The sequence below is a fragment of the Podarcis pityusensis genome (genome assembly GCF_964106645.2).
Source record: "Podarcis pityusensis genome assembly, chromosome: 16".
Taxonomy (NCBI): Eukaryota; Metazoa; Chordata; class Lepidosauria; order Squamata; family Lacertidae; genus Podarcis; species Podarcis pityusensis.
In genome coordinates this window covers 16,189,485-16,205,921 of record NC_138041.1, presented here as the reverse complement: position 1 = coordinate 16,205,921, position 16,437 = coordinate 16,189,485, and the positions used below count along the sequence as shown (strand labels likewise).

General features: G+C 46.8%; 1 protein-coding gene across 6 annotated transcripts in view; it reads left to right on the top strand.

Annotated features, from left to right (window-relative positions):
• The window catches only part of PIAS3 (protein inhibitor of activated STAT 3), a 36,853-nt gene that overhangs the window by 2,994 nt on the left and 17,422 nt on the right, over nucleotides 1–16,437 (top strand). For 3 of the 6 annotated variants that reach the window (XR_013980160.1, XM_080984454.1, XM_080984456.1), the window contains exons 2-4: nucleotides 1,488–1,550; nucleotides 11,094–11,559; nucleotides 14,006–14,090. Coding sequence is in view for 5 of the 6 variants with exons in the window: in XM_080984454.1 (XP_080840580.1) it covers nucleotides 1,488–1,550; nucleotides 11,094–11,559; nucleotides 14,006–14,090 (614 nt within the window). In the remaining variant the exon portion in view is untranslated. Of the gene's footprint in view, nucleotides 1–1,487; nucleotides 1,551–9,372; nucleotides 9,544–11,093; nucleotides 11,560–14,005; nucleotides 14,091–16,437 lie in introns of those variants that run through there. The other 3 variants (XM_080984457.1, XM_080984455.1, XM_080984458.1) reach the window with 2 other exon arrangements.

Below are 16,437 nucleotides of genomic sequence, written 5' to 3'. Positions count from 1 at the left end.
AAGGAGGGAGCCCCCAAATAAGATGAGGGAACCTCTGCTGCATGAAGCAAATGGGTAAAGATGACGGGGGCTGTAGTTGGTAAAAGGGGGGGGGGGTACTTGGGGCGCGGTTTTTGTGGGGGCAGAAGGGAAACACCCCCCCCAGCTATTTTGGTGTGTGAAGAATATGAGGGAGCCTTGAATATATACAAAACAAATGGGGGGTAGAAAACGGGGGGCTGCAATAGGCAAGAGGGATAGGGAAGGTACCTGGGATGATTGGGGTTAGAAAGAGGGACATCCTCCCCCCCAGGTGTGTGTGGGGGGAGGGATATGAGAGAGCTTTATTGCATGAAATAAGTGGGGGTGGTAAAAAAGGAGGGGAGGACTGGAAGGTGGGTACCTGAGGGTACAATTTTTTGGCAGGTTGGGGGGAGGGAGAAGAGAGGTGGGTGTGGAAAGCAGCTGTGCAGTAAAGCCCAGGGTAAAAGGGGGAGGGAATAATGGGGGGGTGGGGGGCAATGGGGTATAGGTTAGGCTAGTGAAGGGTGTAAAGAGGGTGCGGTGTGAGTAGCTGTGGGGGGGTTGATATTGGGTAGTGAGTAAGAACATGTGCAGAGTGAAAAGCCTTGGTAGGGTTGGGGAGTAAGAACATGGGGTCAAGGAGGGGGTGGGAAATGACTCCTACAGGAGATCATGAGGGGGTGTGGGGTTGGAGTTCAAAGCGAGGGGGTGAAGGGGTGAGAAGAGAATTTGCCTGGGAGGGGTATTAGTGTGAGAAAGAGGGGCTGCAAAACAGAAGATGGGGTACAGTGGCGATGTGGAGGGAGGGGTATGTTGGCGAGAGAGAAGCTATAGGGAGGTGTGGGTGTTTGGGGTACAGAGAGAGCAGAGAGAATCAGACATGAGTTCAGGATGAATTGGGGAGGTGAGGAGTTGGGAAAACCTGTGTCGTAAAAAGGATATTAGGGTGGGGGAGACAAATAATATTGGGGTGGGGGCAGAACACCTGGGGTGATGTGAAGCTGATAGAATCCCCAAAGGGACATTGGGTATGTGTAGTTTTGTGCAATGAAAACCAGAGGTGGAAGGGTGGGCTGTGGCAGGGGGCAGGGGTGTACGGATTGAGTGCGATCTGGGGTTTCAGGAGGGATAAGATCATTGAGGAAGGACCATGGCTCAGTGGTCTGCTTGGCATGCAGAAGGTCCCAGGTCTGATCCCTGCTGGCGTCTCCAGGTAGGGATGGGAGAGACCACATTTGTCTAAAACCTTGGAAAGCCATTGCTGCCAGTCAGTGTAGAGAATATTGAGCTAATTGAACCAATGGCTTTATTCAGTATAATCTGCTCAAATACAGCCACAACACGTGGCTAATAAGTATGGTAAAAGCAGCTTCCTATTTCCCCTGTGCTGCAGTTTGTTTCATGATATGATCCCATAGCTAGAGAATTTGGTGTGGGGTTGCTCTCCTGTATATATGGTATTTTTCTTTCTTTCTCATTTTTAGGAGTCAGAGTGCCCACTGCCATCATTGCCCACTGCCAAACCCCGGAATATGCAGTTGCCCCTGGTAACTAACGAATTCTGAAACCAATTTGGGGTCCTCGTTGGTGTGTTAAAATCCCCTGCATGGGTTCCTATCTGGCTTTTCCTGGGGATAAATCTTGAGGTTCTACCCACCTTGGCTGGGAGTAGTCATGGGGACATCTTTAAACATTCATAGAATTGTTAAGACTTTCCAGCTTTTGTCTTTCCTTACCTTCCATCTTATTTTTAATGAAACAACTTTATTGTGTCTTAGATCTTTACTAACCCCCAACATTGAGCTTGCTGGGAAATCTAGGTCTTGAAATTGCAGGAGAGGATTGTGAATCCTTCATTTTTAAACTTATCTACCCAAGCATATTAATAATCATCGCTTGCTTATCTCTGACCCTTTTTACATCTCTCATTGGCTTAAGGGGCTGCGTTGTCAAGGAATCACCATGTTTTAACTGCTTGGGGAGGTAGGGGAAGATGACAGCCGTCGAATGCTGACAGACTGGACAGCTTCTGTCAATAAAATGACAAGCTGGCTTGACTGGTGAATACCTCACTGTGGGGCTTTCAGCCAGGTGTGGCCACACATTGTTTAGTGGTAAGGAAGCTTTGTCTGTAGGTCTCTGGAAGTATTTATAGCAAATACGTGTTAGGGGCTTTTCGTATAGGCTGTGCACATGTACAGACTTAAAAGCTTGTTCACACATACACACAGCCCTTGAGTAATGCCCTCTGCTTCTTTGCCCAAAAAAGTCTAATTTGCATTAACAGAGGAGGTGGTTAAAACAGTTTCTCCAATGTACCACTTTGCAAGGGAGGGGGAGTTCACACAACAGAATGTTCCTCCATGCAAAATCTAATCTCCGTACTACAGCAGGGAAATGGCTAGGTTACAACTCCTCTCCTCGCTGTGTTAGTTTTCTAAGTGCACAGAATCTGAGTTTTGTTCTGTTTTAAAATTATGTGGATCAGTCTTGTGATTCCCATACCTACAGCCCAGATTAGTACAATCTTCCCCTTGCTGTTTGTGTGAACCAGACCACATCCATCACACCTGTTGCAGAAAAGAATGATCTTGAGAACATTAATATTATAGTTGTGACCTGCTCTGAAATGGTTGTGTCATTGCGTAAGAAACGTTTTAAATAAAATAATGCCTTTGAACTGAAGGGGGACATGAAGAGCCAGAACTAGACATTTTAGGAATTAGGTCTAATGTATGAATGCTGCTGAGAGCCTGGAAGGAGCCATAGCCTTGGAAAGGGCTAAAGAATCTTTAGTGTGTAACGAGAGAGAATCATTAGCGTGTAACACACTCCCTCAGACAGGCAATCCAGACCACACTCTGGGGCATTTAATGGTCAAGACTTTTGAAAGCATTTGCTTGATTAGAACAAAAAAAGGGGTGGAAGGTAACTCTGGCTACCTGCAAGTTTGATACTCATGGCTAAGAAACAAATTAGTTACTGTTTATCGCGAAACCATGAAATGAACTTTTAAAAAATATATAAAGAACAGTTAAGAGTTACAATGTTATGTGAGATTTTTTTCAAATGTGAATGGGTTCACGGGAGAGTTCTTTTTCTTTCCCTTTTATCTTGGAACAGCAAGGTCAGCCTGCAGTTGCAGTTTGCTTAAAAGGAAGAAAGGAAGCTCAGGGACAGCAACTCTAACAAAAAGAACAAAAGTTACTTTTTAAAAGGCTAAGTTGGCAGCAACAGGCCACCTTCATCTTCAGGGCTGTGGAAGGTTTGACTGTGGTTAAATAGCAGGTGATCAAATGCCACCAGCAGTGACTGAAAGGATACCTTTATACCAAATAGCTTCAGGTGGCTCAAGCAAGCTATTCAAGATGCATTGTGCAGGGTACCTGCCCCTCGTGGCCGGAATCTCTTTGGGGTGAGGGCTGAACTGGAGAGCCCTGAAAGAAGCACTTCTGTACATGTAAGGTGTCACTTCCTGAAATTTGGGAGCCAGAGCACACCTTTCCTGAATTTAAATGGGAACACTTTGCTTTTAACACCTGGAGAGGTGGGCAGAGGAGCTCCTGGTATACTGGTCCCATAGCCAGCAGGGGCCCAAGATTCTGAATGTTCTGTTTTTTGTTTTTGTTTTTTGTTATTTTAAGAAAGTAAGCCTATAGCTCTCCTTGAAAGTAAGTTATGAAGCAAAATGTGCCGGTCTTCTTCCAAGCCAATTTTGTGAGATGGGCCAAACTGGCTGCTCCCAACTTTACGTGTTTTTAGCCTATGAGTGAAGTAAGATCAGTGACTGCCAAGTGAGTTATTTGGAGACCAGACAGGATCCCAGGGCTTCTTCTTGTCTGGCTCCTGTTGCATTTTCTAGTTCTTTGGATCTCTGTAGTTTCCACATTTCCCCACCACAGGTGGGGTGCATATTTCATGTTGTGGGTTTATCTGAGATCAGGTACTCCTTAGAAGAAGTTATTTTTCTGCAAATCCTGCTGCGCAATAAGGGTGGGTGGGTATTAGAGAATTTCCCCCCATGCCCATGGCAAATGCAAAATGCGAAAACACTTCAAAGGGAAGCTAAAAACCAGGCTCACATTAAGTATACATTGTTAATATCCCTGGGTTACCTTTATGTTGTGAGCCACCCTGAGATCTACAGATGAAGGGCAGTATATAAATTTTAATTAATAATAATAATAATAGTGCAATAATAATAGTAACTCAAATATGTGCATATAAGGTTTAGGCGGCAATATTGTGCACACATGCCTCCTTGAGATTAAGTCCTGTTGAACTCTGCAGTGCATACTTTTGAGTAAACGTAGGCAGAAGTAGGAAATCCTGTAACTGCAAAAATGTAAGAGGTGTGGGGAGTGTCAGGCTTATACAGTGGGTCAGGTCGAAGGAGATAGCACAACTGCACAAACTCCCTTCTTCTCCCCTGCCCCCTCCCACTTTTTGCCGCTTTGTGCTTTTTCAGACAGGAAGAGCCGGATCTGGCAAGCGGTGGGGAGCCGCCTGTGGGCCTTGCATTGCCACCCCCAACTCCTCCGTTTAAAGGATGGAATTTTCCAGGCCCTTTTTCTGCCAATCCCCCCTTCTGCAAATAAGGCCTCAGCTAAGACATTTCACTTGGAGGAGAGTAATGTTTAAGCACATGGGTTGGTTGTGTGTGTGTGTGTGTGTGTGTGTGTGTGTGTATGTAGAGCGTTGCATTTTCAAAGGCTGATTTAGCCCACCCATGGAGCTGGAGCATTTGCCCAGCTGGCTGCCTTGATGGCTTTCTTAACCTCTTTGAAGTCTGAAGGCTCCCTCTCGGCAAACTGAATCCCCTCTTGTCTCTCTTTCTCGCCCCCATCAACCCTTTTTCCATGTTCTGCTTTGTTTCGTTTGTTCCATATTTATTTGACTGAGACCAAGAAAGATTTGGTTTCCCCACCTTGGAGGTCTGTCTGTCTGTCTGGGGTTGGGGGGGCTGCAGTGTCCAGGAAGGGGCTTCTTTGGAAAGAGAAGTGAAGGGTTTGTTTTCCGCGGTTGTATACTTAGGACCAGCTCTGATAATTTTGCATATTTGGCAGCTAAAAATAAAATAAAAGATTTCCCAGACTCTGAGGCAAGCAGAGACTAGGCAATTCCTCACTGTATAAATATCTATACTCCCAAGAACTTGCAGTGCGTTGTCAGGTACACATGGAACAAATGGGGAATTTAGATCTTGGGTGGGCACTAAAATCTTCTGCGGCGCCCCCCATTTCCTGCCATTATCCAGCTTCCGCCTTCACCTTTGCCCACATGATTTCAATCTAATCTTCAGAGGCTAGGAACTTGCTTTTCCTCTTTTATTAATGAAAAATATTGTCATGATACAAAATCCTTTGCCCCAGGTAGCAATGCTCCATCTTTGCACAGAGAAGTTGTGAATCTGCAGGACTTAACTCAGGGGCTGCACAGATATTTTGATTTAGAACATGGGAAACCTCTTTTTACAGAAGATGGGTTGGTCTCGCTCAGTAGAGCCTGCCCAAAGACCGAGGAGACTGTGACCCTCCAGTTGTTGTTGGGTTAGTACACCCATCTTTCCATCCATTGGCCATCCTGGTTGAGGCTGATGGAAGTTGATCTCCAGGATTTTCAAAAAGGAGTCTTTCCTATCCCCATCTGGAAAAGCTGGGAATGAACCTGGGATCTCCTGTGTGCAAAGTTTATCATAAGAAGAGCATTCTGGGTCAAGCTAATGGCCTGGCCACTGCAGCATCCTGTTCTCAGAGTGGCCAACCAGGTGCCTATTATGGGAAGCCCGAAAGCAGGACTTGAGCACAACAGCCCCACTTGTGATTCACAGCAAAATGGACACCCTACCATTTTGCTGTGGCCCATCCTCTGGGCCGCAGAAGCAAAAACAAAACGCCCACGAGAGCTTAGTGAGAGATCCCTGTAATTCTTGAGAGTAAGAGTGCCTTCTTGATGCTGCATCCTGGAAACCAGAGAGGCTCTTGGCTTCAAGACAACCTTCTCTGTGTCTGTTGCACTGGCAAGAGCTCCCACTGAAAATCTGAGAAGCAGATTGAAAACCACGCGTTGTCCCCGTATCTCTATGAACATATATAGACTGTTTTGTTGTTTGCGTTCATAATATTTCTCAATTTATTTTCTGTTAAACAAGAAACAAACAAAAAAGCAGCAAACAAGACCTTAAAAGCAGACTGAACCAGATAAATAGCATAAAAACAGGAGTGAGCAGCCCTCTGCCCCGTTTACAAACCAAACAACTCTGAGACCCCCAAATTTAGAAGGCTGTTGAGGATTAAAAGGAAAGGATTTTATCTTGCTTTGAAAACCCCTGGGGTGTGCTCTGTAAGCCTTCCTCTCAGGATGTCCTATAATTTGTGGTGCCATCTCTGAGTAGCTCCTCCCATGTTACAAACTTTTAGTGTTTTAAATAATTAAGACATTCATCCTCAGAACAGCCTTGTGAGTTAGGTGGTTGTTCTCATCCTCCTGGGATTGCACACTCAATAGAGGTGAGACGCCCAACTTACCTTCTCTTAGGCCCCAAAGCAGTTCTTTATCTGCTGGACCAGAGTTGCCCTGCCTTATTTTCTGAATTGGTTATTCTTGAGTTTTGAGCACGGAGAGAAGCCTGTGGAGGTTTGAGGTGAGGAAATGTGGCTGGCAGATGTGAAGTTGGGTGAAGGGGTGGAAGGTGAGTACCCTTGCAAGAAAGACTCTCCACCTCCTCTCCCTCCAGACCTCACATGTGTTGCTGGTCGGTTTTCTCTCTTTGATCTTGGTAGTCAGTGAGGACTAGAAACCAATTTAAAGGGTGTCTAAATTCAGGTGTGGGATGTGGGTGGCGCTGTGGGTTAAACCACAGAGCCTAGGGCTTGCCGATCAGAAGGTCGCCGGTTCGAATCCCCGCGACGGGGTGAGCTCCCGTTGCTCGGTCCCTGCTCCTGCCAACCTAGCAGTTCAAAAGCACGTCAAAGTGCAAGCAGATAAATAGGGACCGCTCCAGCGGGAAGGTAAACGGCGTTTCCGTGCGCTGCTCTGGTTCACCAGAAGCGGCTGAGTCATGCTGGCCACATGACTCGGAAGCTGTACGCCGGCTCCCTCGGCCAATAAAGTGAGATGAGCGCCGCAACCCCAGAGTCGGTCACGACTGGACCTAATGGTCAAGGGTCCCTTTACCTTTACCTAAATTCAGGTGATCTTTCAAACCAGCTACTGGGGACATGCTGCAAGCTTCCATTCCCCTTACCCCTTGCTTGCACACCTGTTGGCCCCCTTCCACTTCCTGCTTTCCACCCAGCTGTAGTGCTGGCTGGGGCTGATGGGAGTTGTAGTCCAAAACATCTGAAGAACAGCAGGTTGGAGAAGCCTGACATAGAGCCAATAATGAGCACTCAACCAGATGTTGAGTTGTCTAACCGTGGTATTGCCCCAGCCCACATTTTACCATCTTGAAATGAGAGGAGAGGTGTTTGCTTCTGTAGAGAGGAAGTAAAGTCTCTTTCCTCATAGGGGAGTCACTCCATCTCCTTGATAATTTTGGTAGCCCTTTTCTGCATGCAAAGCGGGTACTTTCTACTGAGTTAACGGGCTACCTGATCCTTTGAACTGGATTTGAGAGGAATTAGATCTGGGCCTTCTCTTCCCAAAGCAGGTGTTCTGCCACTGAGCTCAGGTGACCACCTTGGCATGATCCAGATCTTGGGAGACATTAATGGCTAACCTGCCCTCCACTCCTAAGTTTCCAAGTATGACCTAATGCCTATTGAATGTAGATTACGTCCTACTCCCCCTCAATTCTTTGGGATGGTTTAGCCCATGGGTAGGCAAACTAAGGCCCGGGGGCCAAATCTGGCCCAGTCGCCTTCTAAATCCGGCCCGCAGGCGGCCCGGGAATCAGCGTGTTTTTACATGAGTAGAATGTGTCCTTTTATTTAAAATGCATCTCTGGGTTATTTGTGGGGCATAGGAATTCATTCATATATTTTTTTCCAACATATAGTCCGGCCCCCCACAAGGTCTGAGGGATGCCCGGCCCCCTGCTGAAAAAGTTTGCTGGCCCCTGGTTTAGCCTATAATGTAGCATGATAGGAAGCAGGCAGCTTCATTGCAGGGGGTGGGGGGCAAGACTGGCTAAAGGTATCACATTCCAAAACATTTTGTAGCTATGGGGAAAACCTGGGGGGGAAGTGTTGGGGGGTGGATTTTAGGAAAAAGTTGTATTGCATGCAGTGCTTTCACATTAACCCTAAACTTATTTTGCTGGTTCGAGAATATGAAGTTTATGTGTATTTAATGTACCGAATTTTTCGCCCTATAGGACGCACTTTTTCCCCTCCAAAAATGAAGGGGAAATGTGTGTGCGTCCTATGGGGCGAATGAAGGCTTCAGGAAGCTATCCGCAAGCCGTGGGAGAGCTGTGCGAAGTCGCGCAGCTCTCCCACGGCTTGTGGAGAGCTGCCTGCACCCAGGCTTCGGGTTTCGCGCAGCTCTCCCACGGCTTGCGGATAGCAGCCTGTTCTGGGGTCGGGGGAAGCTTGGGCTTCCCCCGCCCCAGTCCCGTGCCTGGGGGGGGAATATATTTTTTTTCTTTATTCCCCCCCCCCAAAAAAACTAGGTGCGCCCTAAGGGGCGAAAAATACGATATATCTTAGTGCCCACAGTTGTATTGTGTATTTATTTATTTCGCACAATTTACACACTGCTTGACTTTTTTATTTTTAAGATAAAGCTATGCAATTTTTAAAAGTATACATGCCTTAGTTTTATTGAAATGGCAACCGTGAATGCATCTAGGAGCTAGTGATAAGAGCTTTTTGCCATTTGGGAAAATGAGAGAGAGAATGTTTCGGGTTCCTGCGGGTGACTTCATGAGCTAAAGGCCCAGGTCCAGAAGGTTGAAACGCCTTACCTTTTAGGCTGCACACATTTATGAAGCACCCAGTGGCGTAGCGTGGGGGGTGCAGGGGGGGCCGGCCGCACCGGGCGCAACATCGGGGGGGGCGCTCGCACTCGCAGCTCTCTGCCCCTACCTGGCTCACTCACTCTCTCTCACTGCAGTGCTGGCTGTGCGAATCCGATCCGAGCCGCTGGGTCGCCGCCCACTGTGGAGGGGGTGGGTGCCAGGTGTGCGGTGCGGAGAGAGAGCGAGGGACTATCTGGGGGAGGGACAGTGCAGCGGCCGCCCAGCGCAGCGCTGAGCACGGGAGAGAACCACACCAGACCAGCCCAGGCAGCAGCAAGAAGAAGCTGGCAGCGACGGCAGGTTAGAGGTTAGGGGGCACAAATTACTTGCCTTGCCCCGGGTTAGGGGGCACAAATTACTTGCCTTGCCCCGGGTGCTGACAACCCACGCTACGCCGCTGGAAGCACCTGAAGATGGTCTGCGTTTGGCAACATCTGAAAGCGTTTTTCCAGCACCGGATCCTAGAATTGTTGCTTGCTTGGCCATCCAATCAAGTACATCAGCACTGCAGTTGCTGATATTACTGCTTTTGAATCTTGTATCTGACTGGGAGGTGTGCAGGACTATGAATTAGCTGTGTAAGTAGTATTTTTAAAACTCTGCTTTAAAAAGTATTTTACTTGCAGATCTGAAAGAGGATTGGACAAATTCATTATTATTAATTTCATTAACAATTTCATGGACGAGAGGGCTATCGATGGGTGCTAGGCAAGATGGCTCTGCTCTGCCTCCATGGAGGCAGGAATGCTTCTGAATGCGAGTTGCTGCAAGCCACAGGAGGGGAGCGCGCTCTTTTTTTTTTTTTTTTTTTTAAATGATATTTATTAGGGTTTCCAATAAAAAGAACACATCAATTAAAAAAAAAACAACAAAAAAGAGAAATACACAATTCAAAAATACACAATACATAATCCAAAAAAAAAAGAAAAGAAAAGAAAAGAAAAGACAAAAAAGAAAACAGTTAAAAACAATGCCACCTTTTCATCACCACTTTTAAGTTTACTTATTTTCTGGACCTCCTCATACCTCCCTCTTTTGTATTCCAGTTCAATTTGTTTGTCCAGCAATTTCTTTCCCTCTTTTTTAACGCGCTCTTTTGTTTTTGAGTCCCGCTTGCAGGTTTCCCAATGGGGCATCTGGTTTGCCACTGTGAGGACAGGATGCTGGATTAAATAGGTCCCCCTTGGCCTAATCCAGCAGGCCCTCCTTATGTTCTAGAAAACTCTTCTTAAATGGTTTTCTTCCACCAATTTCACCATTAAAAAAAATCAATTCCCCTCCCATTTCTTTCTTGATTATATGGAGTGAGGCGAACCTGAATTTTTCTTCCTCAACAGGCTTTTGCTTCTCTAGCCCAAACTCTGTGCCCTAAGCAGCACCCCCTCCCCTCCGTTTGTCTAGAAGTACCCCCCACCCACCCGTCTTCCACCCTCACAACTGGAAATCCTGCAGAGTCAGTTTGGTTCTTGTGTAGATGGAATCAGGGGCTGGGGGTAGGTGCTTCATTCTGAGTGATGACAACAACAACAATAATAATTTGTTTATACCCTGCCCATCTGGCTGAGTCTCCCCAGCCACTCTGGGCGGCTCCCAATCAAGTGTTAAAAACAATACAGCATTAAATATTAAAAACTTCCCTAAACAGGGCTGCCTTCAGATGTCTTTTAAAGATAGGATAGCTGCTTATTTCCTTCACATCTGAAGGGAGGATGTTCCACAGGGTGGGCGCCACCACCGAGAAGGCCCTCTGCCTGGTTCCCTGTAACCTCACTTCTCGCAATGAGGGAACCACCAGAAGGCCCTCGGCACTGGATCTCAGTGTCCGGGCTGGACGGTGGGGGTGGAGACGCTCCTTCAGGTATACAGGACCAAGGCCGTTTAGGGCTTTAAAGGTCAGCACCAACACTTTGAATTGTGCTCAGAAACGTACTGGGAGCCAATGCAGATCTCTCAGGACCGGTGTTATGTGGTCCCGGCGGCCACTCCCAGTCACCAGTACCAGATGTGTACAATATAAGATGTTTTAATGCCAGAGATGGCTAGCACTAAAATTTGGAGTTCAGGGAGTGCCATCTCAAAATCTGTATACTTCTCTAAATATTCTGTTTCCCTCTCTACCCCCTTCCAGCACATGGTTATGAGCTTTAGAGTGTCGGAGCTGCAGGTGCTTCTGGGTTTCGCGGGCAGGAACAAGAGCGGGAGGAAGCATGAGTTGCTCACCAAGGCCCTGCAGCTGCTGAAGTCTGGCTGCAGCCCGGCCGTTCAGATGAAAATCAAGGAGCTGTACCGGCGACGGTTCCCCCGGAAGATCCTCACCCCCTCGGACTTATCCATGCTGCACCTCCAGGCGGGACAGCTGCCCTCCACCACGACGCTGACCCAGGGCACCATGTGCCACTTGCCCTACGACAACGCGTCAGTGACCTCTGGGGTGCCGGTTGGCATGTTGCCCCCGGTGCCTATGTTGGGACCCAAGCATGAGGCGGACATCCCACACCTGTCTCCCCCCATCCACCCGGTTCACCCGGACGTGAAAATGCGGCGGTTGCCCTTCTACGATGTATACGACGAGCTCATCAAGCCCACCACGTTAGGTGAGTCCTCCAAGCTGTTTCTTCCTTTTTGCCCTTTCCTCCCTACTGACTCTAGAATTTGAGATAGCTAGGGAAGAAGAGTGCTGTGGAACCCAGAAGCTTACAAACTGTCTGCCAAAACATTGGTGCCAGCCAGGGGAAATAAGATGCCACAAGAGGAAACCATTATGTCTGAATTGACAAATCATGATTTGCAATTGGCCAGCAAGCCTTGGCTTGAAGTGGGTTTGCAAACCTGGGTTTGTGGTTAGCTATAGTTTGGCATGATAACAAAGGGAAGGGAAGGGTCAAGCCTCGGCGATAGAGCAGCTGCTTTGCCTGCAAAAGGTCTCGGGTTCAATCCTTGCTGGTATCTTCAGTTAGGGCTGGCCATGTCCCCTGTGTGGAAACCCTGGAGAGCCACTGCTGCTGCCAGTCAGTGTAAGCAGTACTGAGCTTGATGGACCAGTGGCCTGGCTCAAAATAAGGTAGCTCCCTACAGTCCTAAATCCTAGTTATGCTGTTGCTCGACCCTGGAGGTATTCTATGCCATAGACATTGAGGTGAACTTACAAAGTTGAATGCTGAAGGGATAGAAAATGAAAAATAGACAAACAAAACATCCTCCCCTCCCCCCCCCAATCCTGAAAGCATAGTTCAGATCTCAGATCTAAATAATATTTGCCAGGTTCGTATAAGTAGAGAGAGTCCAAAAGTCGATGTCAGTCTAAGGAAGACTTTAATACAACCATATGTTACAGGATGGAGCGGGTGCTGTTTGTGCGGCAGAGTTTGTGTTCTGGTTAAATTATTTAATCAGTCCAATAATCAACAGAAGAAGAAAATGGAAAGAGGCAAGGAGTTCTACACCCGGGATTGCCTTTTGTCTCTTGTGAGTGGGGTGCTAAATGATGCTTAGGGCAAGCCATGGTTCATTGTGCTGTGGAAAATGAGCCACTGAAACCAGGGGACAGATGAAGAAGCTTCTCAGTGAGACAATTTTTGCTGAGTCCCAAGATTCCAAAAAGTAAACACTCTTCTGAGAATTTAACAAAGCATTAGTGCTTTGTGTGTCTCCAAGGAGATGGAAAGAGATGGTATAGGGAGACCATTGCCAAATCCTTGGAGGTTTTGGTTTGATTGTCAGGGCCAAAAGTAATTATATGTGTCTTATGGCACGTGAAAAAATGAGAGATTTGTCATGGCAAGAGTGTTGGTGAGCTAATGCCAGCTTAATAATAATAATAATAATAATAATAATAATAATAATATAGAGTGGCATGTGTTTTGCAGTAGAACCAGAGTGAGACTGAGTAAGGGTAAAGGGCCCTTCTTCTCATTCCTGAGGCCATGAAGTGCTGCAGGAATGTTTAACTGATAGTTCTTGCCTTGGGTTCACCTGCAGGGCCTGGGAATTTCTCTATCCCGCGGCTAGCATTTTTCACATTTTTCTGCTGAGGGGCAGAGCTGCCTGCGTCTCACTCTGTAATGGTAGGAGAGAGAGTCAGTACGAAGACACAGAGATTCTAGTCTCATAAACACCAGGCACTATGCATTCTGCACTGAAAGAAAATAAAATTCCATTATCTGTGTCAATTGCGCAAGTTGCACAATGCCTTCTGCCTTCCCTGACTATTTTGTGTGATGGTTTTTTTGCTTTGCAAGTTGTGCGCAGGAACCTGAATTGTGCAGGCCAAACCTCCCCAACGTAGGGCCGTCCTGATGTTTGGGACTGGTCATAGTTGCTGGGGCTGATGGGAGCTGTAGTCCAAAATATCTATATTTTGCATAGGAAGCTGCCTTCAGCCAGATCAGACGGCCAGTCGGCAACTTTGGATTTGGGTGGGAGGGTCTTCACTGTCACCTGCTGCACATTGATCTGTTTTTTAACTTCTGATGCCGTGGATTGGGTCCTTCCGCATGCAGGGCACATGGTCCCCCACTGAATCATTCCTTCCCTCCCAACTGGTAGTGCACACTGGTGATTCTTCACCAGTTTCCTCTCTACCTCCATGCAATACTGTTGCTGCAATGTGTTAGCTGGTGTTTTGAACTGTTTTTAATTACCTTATGTGTAAACCTAGTTGAGATGGCAGTTTAGAAGGCAATTAATAAATTAAGTGTAATAATAGTATTAATAATCCCTGACCATTGGCCGTGCTGACTGCTAGGGCTGAGCGATGGGAGTTTGAGTCCAAGGATATCCGGAAAGCTGCATTTTCCCCACCCCTGTGTTAGACATTAAGGAGCCAGGAATAAGCATGTGGAGCCCATTTCCATTCCACCTATGATGGAGAGGGCAAATAGGTGGTCCAGGGAGCCTGCTGAGCTCCCCCCTCCCCATCCTCTTCCCTCTGTTTCAGGATTCCTTTGTGCATAGCAGAACGCTTGGTTGGGCTTCCCCTGTGGGCTTCCGATTGCAGCCTTGTCTGATCACTGCTTAGCCTCTGGCCTTTTCTCTTTGCAGCATCTGTGAACAGCCAGAGGTTTGAGGAGGCTCACTTCACCTTTGCCCTGACTCCTCAGCAGGTGCAGCAGATCCTTGCCTCTCGGTAAGGGCCATTTTATTTTCTGTTTAGGATTTGTAGCTCTTTCAGCACGTGCGCACACAAACACACACACACACACACACACACACACACACACACACAATGCAATGGCTGAGTGCAGACATCGTATGAAACCACAGTCAAGGGTGCTTAACTGGTGTGACGTCTGAGCTTAACAACCACAGTTTGTGATTGCCTGAGAAACTGGAATCGGAAGCTGGTTTGAAGTGTGCCTGCAAACCGTGGTTTGCACTAAGCATCAGGAAATTTTAGTTATGCATTAGCACTAAGTATCGTTATTTGGTGCAGTGTCTGAATTGGCAAACCAAAGTGACAACCGGTTCTTTGCCTCGAAACAGGAGTGCTCAGCCAGACAGAAAATGAAATCAAATAAGCATCTGGTAAACCCTAGTTTGGCTTGTTTGTTCTAAACTATGATTGATACAAACTGTGGTGTGGTGTCTGAACCAAGCCAGCAACAGAAGAGCAATACTACAACCAGGATGTTTATTTCAAGTATTGCATCCTCCTTTTCACCAGAAACGCCTACAAAGTGGTTTACAAGGGGGGGGGGGACAAAATTAAATACAGTATATAAAACATGAAGAAAAAACCATAATGCAGGACTTTAACTTTACAATTCCATTCACTCAAAACCCACACAAATTCCACATCGACTAACACGTCCACACCTCAAATCAATTTTCACATGTACGCATTCACCCACACAAACAAACTAATGGGATAGTATGCAGGATGAGTTGTGTTTAAACCAGTGAGTCTTGCTTAGAGAGCAGGCTTTTCCTGTTGCTTTCACACATACAGAGAGAGAGAGAGAGATGTTTGTAGGTAAGAAAGTAATGAAGCTATGTTTATTGTCAGAAATACACAATTTAGGGAGTAACTTTTTAGTTCTAGCCTAAGTAGGTAGTCTACAGTAGAACAAGGCAACCAGGCTGGCTCCTTTGTTCAGAGGATAGCTAAAGATGACCTCTCATTCCCCCCACCCCCAATATCAATATTTTATCTGATTTCAAGATTCAAAATTACATTTTAACACTCAATAATTATAATCCTGTTCTGCAATACTAATGACTTCCTGCTCACCCGTCCTTGGTGTTTATAACTGTAATATAATTTCATTTTAAAGTTCCCTCATATCAGTTTTTATCCTCTTTAAGTGGCTTCTTAATATAATCTACTTCCCTCTGCCAAACTTCAACCCCCCCCCCCGCCATGGGTATGACCAATAGAGGCAGCTGCGCATAAACATATATGCAACCAAAATGGGCGTTCCAGAAGGTTTTTATTCTTCCCTACTGCGGACTTCATATATAAAGAGTTACTTTAAAAATAAACTAGAAGTTTGGCCACCAGGCTTAGCACGCTGGTCAAATGCTACTAATTGACCACCTATAATTTGACTGTAGTCAGTTTGAACGAAGCCTTAGGTACCACATTTGTTAGCAGGAGTTTGGGCATTGTTTGGGCAGGAACAAGGGCTGCTTGCTGCGGAGACTGGCAGCAGTCAGGGGCAAATGCAACAGCATAGCCAAACATCTCCCACTGGCTCCCTGCTGTAACTCCAGACAATGGCACAGTTTTAGGCCTGGGCTGTGGACCAGCAAATGACACCATCTTGCTTGCTATAGAAATTGAAGGTTGGAAGATTCGGGGGCAGGTGAAAGAAAGTCATGCAGCACATAGTGAAACTATAGAACTCCCTCCCAGTGGAGGCAGGGATGGCCACCAGCCTAGAGGCTCAGACAAATTCCTGGGAGAGATGGCTGTGGATGACTACTAGCCTTGATGGCTAGGCTCTGCGTGGGAGGCAGCAGTGTTTTGGAATACCAGTTGCTGCAAACCACAGGAGAGGAGTGGTCTTGTGCTCGGATCCTGTTTGCAGGTTTCCCACAGGCACCTGGTTGGCTACTGTGAGAACAGGATGCTGGACTAGAGGGGCCATTGGCTTAATCCAGCAGGCTCTTATTGTGCTCTTAAACCAGAGAACCCCTTCCAGGCTGCTGCTGCTGCGTGAAGTGCCGGCCCTCTGCTCCCTGTTTGTTGTAATTTTGATTTTCTAACTGTAGGCTGTCTCTGATGTTCCAAGACACAAGCCAAAGAGAAGGTTCTTCCCTGTCCCCACGCAGGTCAACAATTCTCCCATTTCCCTCACAGCAACAATCTGTGGTAGGCTGTTTCCCCTCTGCTGTTAGAAAGCCCACAAGCCCTCTGTGATGTCACAGAAGCTCAGCCAGTGGGGGGTGGGGGGCTGGTTTTTGTTGTGTATGTGTTCTTTAAAAACAAAACAAAAATCTAACGTGAAAAGTAGGTTTCAGCCTGTTACGTA